At 42.4% G+C, this 7,862-nt stretch overlaps 1 protein-coding gene across 5 annotated transcripts in view; it reads left to right on the top strand.

Annotated features, from left to right (window-relative positions):
• The window catches only part of LOC306794389 (disco-interacting protein 2 homolog C-like), a 45,894-nt gene extending 42,148 nt beyond the window's left edge, over nucleotides 1-3,746 (top strand). For all 5 annotated transcript variants that reach the window (XM_079292429.1, XM_079292427.1, XM_079292428.1 and 2 more), the window contains 6 exons: nucleotides 6-67; nucleotides 157-214; nucleotides 1,377-1,451; nucleotides 1,879-2,053; nucleotides 2,142-2,265; nucleotides 3,294-3,746. In XM_079292429.1, coding sequence (XP_079148555.1) covers nucleotides 6-67; nucleotides 157-214; nucleotides 1,377-1,451; nucleotides 1,879-2,053; nucleotides 2,142-2,265; nucleotides 3,294-3,546 — 747 coding nt within the window. In that variant the 3' untranslated portion in view covers nucleotides 3,547-3,746. The remainder of the gene's footprint in view (nucleotides 1-5; nucleotides 68-156; nucleotides 215-1,376; nucleotides 1,452-1,878; nucleotides 2,054-2,141; nucleotides 2,266-3,293) is intronic.
• The last annotated feature ends 4,116 nt before the right edge of the window (nucleotides 3,747-7,862 follow it).

The raw sequence follows: 7,862 nt of genomic DNA, 5'->3' as shown, positions 1-7,862 counted from the left end.
TGCAGGGCACTTCGGGACCGGACCCTACGACTGTGTACGTGGACATGAGAGCGCTGCGTCACGACAGGTACCACGGCCTGCTTTCCTCCTCTTCATCCTCCTCCTCTTCCCCCAACAACATCCTGACGTGTGTGTGTGTGTGTGTGTGTGTTTCAGGGTTCGGTTGGTGGAGAGAGGTTCTCCTCACGGTCTGCCATTAATGGAGTCTGGCAAGGTGAGTGATTCAGAGGTGCAGTAACATCCACGTGGAGCATGTTTCTACAGGATTTAATTCATTCGTTTTATTTCGTAACGCACAAAATCACTTTTTACAATCTGTGCACATAAAAGCCTTCAATGGTCCGAGAGAGACTGAAGATCATCGTCGTCCTTATTCTCCAGAACAAACCGGGTTTTTGTTTGACAGCCAAAGTTCAAAGAGCTTTCACCGACAAACACACAAAGTTTCATCGAAACGCCTCAAACAGATAGAAATAAACGTGCGTTTGTGAGGTTTCTCCACCTCAAAACACAACGGCCATTTCAGAGATTCATCTCTTCTCACCGTGAAGAAACGGTTCAGTTGCACTGAAATGGCATCAATGTGCCGGCAGACCGGACCGTTCCTGCTCCCGTCCTCCCACGCTCAGTGAGTCAGAGCCCCGAAACCTTCGTCTCCGTCTGAAGGAATCTCATCCGGCTCATGTTGTCCTGAATGTGGACCAGAAAACAGACGGCCGGCGCGCTCCACTCCTTTAAATAATGACGGTAACCGCTCGTCACGTGGTGAATCAGATGGTGGAGGAGGAAGTCGGGTCAGATGTAGTCGGTGACCGACGGGTCGGTTGAAAGTGCCGGATGTTTCTTCCTCCGCAGACACAAAGAGAAGACGTCGGTCTGACTCACTGTGTGGAGGAGTCCGTCCACCGCACGTCTCATGTTTCACTTCAGGAGATCTGAGTAACGCTGCTCCTCAGATCTACGTATAAATATAAAGTCAAACCTAACTGATGCATTGTGGGTATGTGGTAATAATAGAAGAGATCATCGTTCATGAAAACTTTCTTTGTTCCTCGTGTTTTATTTATCAAAAGAAAACCAGCAAACAAAAGAACAAAGAAATCATATCGATGCCTCTCTGCTAAAAACATAACCTGCCCCAGTGCATGCTGGTCCTCAACCTGCCTACTCACATACACATATACTGTATGTATACTTGAAGAACTAAATATTTAAACGAAACAGTTAAATGTAGAAAACATCTCGAACGAACAATACTCTTCTGATTCAAAGTATTTTATTGTTGTTTGTTGTTGAACATAACTCCACGGTGTGTTCATGTGCTGCTGACTCAGCGGTAGGAAGATGGAGGCTGATTGTAGTTTTGTTGTTTTCAGATCCTTCCTGGAGTTCGTGTCATCATCGCTAACCCAGAGACCAAAGGACCGCTGGGAGACTCCCACCTCGGAGAGGTCCGCTCAGACACAACCTCTTCTGTTCCTCTCTTTCTCTGCTCTCTGCTGTTCATCTTTCTGTCTCTCCTCAGCTCCTCCTTAGTGCTCTTTCCTTTGTCTCTTTCTTTCTCGTTCAGTTTTTACTTTTCTTTACCTTTTTTCATTTTCATTGTCTTGTTTTGTCTGAATTGTTTCACTTTTCTTTTCTGTGTTTTGTTCTCTCTGTTCCGTCCTTTCATCTCTTCCTGATCTTTTCTTTCTCCTGAAGTCCGTTAAAAGCTTCATTTATCTGCGCTGCCGTTCTACATTCTAGTTCTTCGTCCGTATTTATTCTGTAACTACCTGCCTCACTTCTTCATCAGAGTGTTAACCGGACTTCGACTCAGCTTTGTGCAGCATCATGACCATGCTGAGTGTTTGATATGTAATATAACTCTGTTGACAGATCTGGGTGCACAGCGCTCATAACGGCAGCGGTTACTACAGCGGTTACGGAGAGGAGGTCCTTCAGTCCGATCACTTCAACTCCAGACTCAGTTTTGGAGACACTCAGACGGCCTGGGCCAGGACGGGCTACCTGGGCTTCCTCCGCCGCACCGAGCTCACCGACGCCACCGGAGGTTAGTCTCCGTCTCTCCGCGACCGCTTCCGATCCCATCGACTCGCCGGCAACCTGGCCGACCCTCTTTTGTCTCTTTGTGTTGTCAGAGAGACACGACGCTCTGTTCGTGGTGGGAGCTCTGGAGGAGGCCATGGAGCTGAGGGGGATGAGGTACCACCCCATCGACATCGAGACCTCCGTCGTCAGAGCCCACAAGAGCATCATGGAGTGGTAGGTTGGACCTCTAACACACCGACCAGTAGAACGTGTGTCGTATCGGCTCTTTATTGCACTTAAAGACACGCTACCACGCGGCTAACGGGGAGAAAAGATCGACTACTGGTTAAGGTTAGAAACAAAACACCACAACAGAGAAACATAACTGGAGTAAGACGGACATTTAACCGTCCGACCGACTCGTACAAATATGGTTATATACACATGGTTTACTAGTTAGCTATTTATGCTAGTTAGCGAGGTAACTAGCTCGTCTTTCTCGTGGAGCAGCAACCGTTAGACCCAGCCGCCGACCACCAGCACGCTGTTCGGCCCTTTTATTGCAACCAGTGTAGCATTTAAGCATGGCGGCAATTAGCAAGATAGCTAACTAACCAGCTGTCCGCTAGTTAGCTAGCTAGCGTGCTAGTTCCACCGTGCTTTCGTGCTACACTGGTTACAGAAAAGTAGCCGAACAAACACTCGTCTGGTGATAGCGACGCGCTTTCCTTCGCTGTGTTTTAGTTTTTACGAAAGTTAGTCCGCTATGGCGACGGTACACATAAAAATGGCCGCCGCTCTTCGTTGATTTAAATGGGAATTTCCGTTCTACTGACAAAATAACGTAACGAGCTCGAATAAACAACAACAGAAATTACCGGAGTTTCTTACGTAATTATTCCGTAAAAAGCATGAAGTCAATGTTTATTGTTGGTTTCACACGGACAGCGGTCTCCTGGGTGAGAGTCCTCAGTTAGTTTGACTCCCTCATACCACGGGACGGTCGCTCTACACACTACGTCACATTCAACGACTTCATTGTTTGCAGAAAAGTACAATACCAACATGTTTTCCTGGCGACTGGTCTGGACGGACACATTTGGGACATTTAGCCCCTAAAGACACAGATCGTCATGTATTTTGTTGAGTGTGTTTTTAAGCTTGTTGAGGAGTTCTGCTGCCCCCTCGTGGTTACAAATACAACCAGTGAACTTAGCTTTTTAAACAGTAGAATGACAGATGATGAACTGCGTCCTCCTCAGTGCGGTCTTCCCCTGGACCAACCTGCTGGTGGTGGTGGTGGAGCTGGAGGGCTCCGAGCAGGAGGCCCTGGACCTGGTTCCGATGGTGACCAAGGCGGTGCTGGAGGAGCACTACCTGATCGTGGGCGTGGTCGTGGTGACGGACATCGGCGTCATCCCCATCAACTCCCGCGGCGAGAAACAGCGCATGCACCTCCGGGACGGCTTCCTGCAGGACCAGCTGGACCCCATCTACGTGGCCTACAACATGTAGTGTGTGTGTGTGTGTGTGTGTGTGTGAGTGAGCGAGCATGCCGTGCATTTCGCCGTTGTTGTTCCTTTATTTCCCAGAATCAAGATGTACTGTATTTTTTAACCTGCATATGGTGTGATGTTAAAGTCGTCTGTTTTCTTTAAAGTCGTGTTGTGCCAGTTGATTGATTGGTTGATTGATTGGTTGATTGATTGGTTGATTGGTTGGTTGATTGGTTGGTTGATTGGTTGGTTGGTTGGTTGGTTGGTTGGTTGATTGATTGGTTGGTTGATTGATTGGTTGGTTGGTTGGTTGGTTGATTGGTTGGTTGGTTGATTGGTTGGTTGATTGATTGATTGATTGATTGGTTGATTGATTGGTTAGTTGATTGGTTGGTTGATTGGTTGGTTGATTGATTGGTTGGTTGATTGGTTGGTTGATTGGTTGGTTGGTTGGTTGATTGATTGGTTGGTTGATTGGTTGGTTGGTTGATTGGTTGGTTGATTGGTTGATTGGTTGGTTGGTTGGTTGATTGATTGGTTGGTTGATTGGTTGATTGATTGATTGGTTGGTTGATTGGTTGGTTGGTTGATTGATTGGTTGGTTGATTGATTGGTTGGTTGATTGGTTGATTGGTTGGTTGGTTGATTGATTGATTGTTTGGTTGATTGATTGGTTGGTTGATTGCTCAGTGGTGGGATGCTCATTTTTACAGCCCAGTTACCCGGAGCTCGTCACTGTAGAAAGCCTTATAGGGGAACACTGTGCTCGACAGCTCTGGTGGTTTTTAGGAGGTCAAAGTAGAAAAGAGATCAATACTAGAGACTGTATCTGTCATCATGTTTTACTGGTCCAATCAAAAAACTACAAAAAAAGAAGCAATTTAAATTCAAATTAGAACAGGGGCAGCCAGATAACTGTAAAAAATATAAATATTGTACATAGACATAATAATCTATATGGAGAGGTACCGAAAACACAATGAGGTATAGTAGCCCCTCGATGCAGCTCTCTCCACCTGCACCCTGTGTGTGTGTGTGTGTGTGTGTGTGTGTGTGTGTGTGTGTGTGTGTGTGAGAGAGAGAGTGTGTGTGTGTGTGTGTGTTCATCATGTGTTAAAGTGGGACAGGGACGTTTTTCGTGGTTTTAATGTGACTCACGCAGCAGATTTTTTATCCGCAGACGAAGAAATAAGAAACGTTTTAATTTAGAATTTAAACACTAAAAGTTTCAGCCGTTGAATCTGAATAAAAACTACAAATAATTTTAGTTTTCAGCAAATAAAGTCTCAGAAGAACAAACTTATTGAAGCTCGGGAGACAAAGTGAAATGTCTTTGATTAATACTTTAATATTAATACATTTTTTAATATGTAATTTTCTCTAAATCAAAACAACAACAACAGACGTAGTTTGATAAATTATTGTGAAGCAAAGTGCAATGTGTGAATAACAAAAGAGAATATTATTATAATCTAAAGGGACGTTACGGGAACAGTTGATCCCAAACCAGCTGTTTTTATTCTTCTTTTGTTGAAACTTTATCGACAGAGACAAACTTTATGCAGATCACAAAGCTGCTGAGCGTTTGATTGGCTGAGAGCAGTTTGGGTTTGATGGTAGCAGCGTCATGATTCAGTCCCTGTGTGTGTGTGTGTGTGTGTGTGTGTGTGTGTGTATTGTATGTAAATAGTGTTGATTTTGTACGGTACAAGTGTGTGTGACTTGTTTTGTACACATGATAAAAAGATGAAATGACACTTTTATAAGAGCCTGCTATTGGCTCACCGTCACATTATACAGTGCAATAAAGTGCTTTGATTGGCTAAAACTCATAGTTTCTATTATTATTCATTTATTATTGTCATTGTTATTGTTATGTGACGACGCTTCAGACTTTTCTACACAAATAGACTTTTATCACGTTTGAATCAAATAAACTAAAAGCGATGTTTATTTCAACAAAATATGAGGTTTCAGGACTACAAATAGATAATTATGTTTTTTTTCCACGTTTTATGAATTCATTTTAATTATATCTTCACATACAGTTTTTATTGTAATCTTAGATCATATTTCCTCTTCTGTCCGACAGCATGGTCATTATATTAAACATTTTATGCATTCAATTATATGATTTGGCTTTGAGCTGACAATGGAGATAATGTAAGATAAGTTAAAGTTAGATGTTTTATTAAAAATGAATTCTTGTCTACAGTTTGGTGATGAAGTCCATGTGATTCACTCAAAAGCTCCAGAATTGTTCCTAAATGGACTTTATTTATTTACAGTATGCTGCAAAAATAACATGGACAAAACAAAATATATAAGTTGTATAAAAAGTTTAAATATCGGGGGTTTCATGGATTAATGAGAGTTAATATCGTCAAGAGAGAAAACAGCGTAAAAATAATCATTTCATGAAAAACTTCCTTTTTTTTCCACTTTTCCTCAAACAGACTTCCTGTCTTCTCATCGCTCCCTCGTGTTTCAGGTTTCAGAGTCACACTGTTTTTATTGGCTTCTTTAGCAGCGTCGTCGCTATTTTTAATATCTGTAAACATTAAAAGTTTACACATGAAAACAATATTTAGAGAAGTGCAACAAATGGATAAACAGACAGAAACAAACTGAATAAACACTGAAAGTTTCACTTAAAGGTACAAAACACTAAAAACAAACTCAAAAGTTAAGTATAAAAACACTTAGAAAGAAAATTCATCCAGGCGGTGTTTGGGGTGAGTTCAGGCCGCTTTTGGAGGCTCTGGCGCGGGCCAGAGATGGTGCCTGGCTCCCTCCATCCTTCCGGTAGTCTGTTAGATTACCAGAGGCACGAAAACACTTAGACAACAAGTTAGAGATGAATTCATCCAGGCGGTGTTTGTGGTAAATTTAGTCCGTTTTGGAGGCTCCTTTAGTCCGCTGTATCCACCCTGGAGCTCGATCGCCCTCCTGTGGTCGTAATTAGTATTGCAGGATAAAAAAACACTTTGGAGGCTCCAAAGTCATTCCTCCAGGGTGTGTGTTGTGGTGATTGAGGTCGATTTGGAGGCTCCTTTTCGGTCCAGGCGCATAGCCTGACTCCCCCTGGACCTCTGGTACTCATTAGGAATAGCAGGGGCACGAGAAAACGCTTAAAAATAAATTCATCCAGGCTGGGATTGCAGGTCTAAAAAACACTTTGGAGGCTCTTTTTCGGGCCAGGCACTTCCCCTACACCTCTGGTACTCATTAGGAATACTAGGGGCACGAGAAAACACTTAGAATATATTTTTTAAATAAATTCATCCAGGCTGTATTTGTCTGAATTCAGTCTGTTTTGGAGGCTCTGACAGGCGGATAGGTTTGCAGAAAGCAAGCGCTAACTTCCCCCTGGAGATTAAGCGCCCTCCTGTGGAGAAGATTGGGACTGCAGGTCCAAAAAACTGAAAAAAAATATCCTCCAGGTATTTTTAGGCATTATTCTGTGCGGGTAGGTGCAGGGAGGTCCAGGGGTGTGTTCTGGAGGTACTTTACCCAGGAAATATGCCTTTTGTTATTTTTATTCTTTTCATGTTCCTTGAGTTTGAGAAAAGATGCACAAAGACAAAAAAGAGATTTTCTCCAGAGTGAACAGCTGTTGTTGAAAGCTACAGCTTCTGTTTATAAGTAACGTCAGACATAAGTTTACATTTTCATAAAATAATTGACAACATCTGGAGTAAATGTATCTCGGTGCTGGTTTCAGAGGAGGATTTCTGTGAGCTCCTGACATCATCACCTCCAAAAACCTCAACAGAAATGTCCTCGGCAGCTTCCTGGAGATCCTCAAATTATACAGATATTTACTTTGACTTTCGTCGTGCTACATTCCAAAGTATTAAATATAAATATCTTAAATCTAAAGTACGGATACAGCAATGTAAAAACACTCCATTATAAGTAAAATACCTGTATATTTAATGTTATAAGTTTAGTAAAAGTACAGAAGTATTACCAGTGAAAATGTACTCAAAGCATCAAAGTAAAAGTACTGATCATGCAGACGATTTAAAGTACTTTATATACTTTTCTAAATACATTTGTTTCACTAAATTACCTCAAAGTCAGGAGGAAAGGAAACGTGAGGTCAAAGATCTGACATCTTTCACAAACTAGGAGACTAGGAGTGAAATTAAAGCTTCATGTGTTAAAGCTGCATTCTCTCTAGTGACCACCAGGGGGCGACTCCTCTGGTTGTATAGAAGTCTATAGAAAATGACTCTACTTCTCTCTTGATTTATTCCCTAACGTTTTGTATTTTTAAACTAAATAACATCAATGTATTCTTAAAACATAACCCACATTCACATGTTTTAA

This window comes from Melanostigma gelatinosum (genome assembly GCF_949748355.1).
Source record: "Melanostigma gelatinosum genome assembly, chromosome: 20".
In the NCBI taxonomy this organism is placed as follows: domain Eukaryota; kingdom Metazoa; phylum Chordata; class Actinopteri; order Perciformes; family Zoarcidae; genus Melanostigma; species Melanostigma gelatinosum.
The sequence above is the reverse complement of the archived record's forward strand: the minus strand, read 5'-3'. Positions and strand labels throughout refer to the sequence as shown.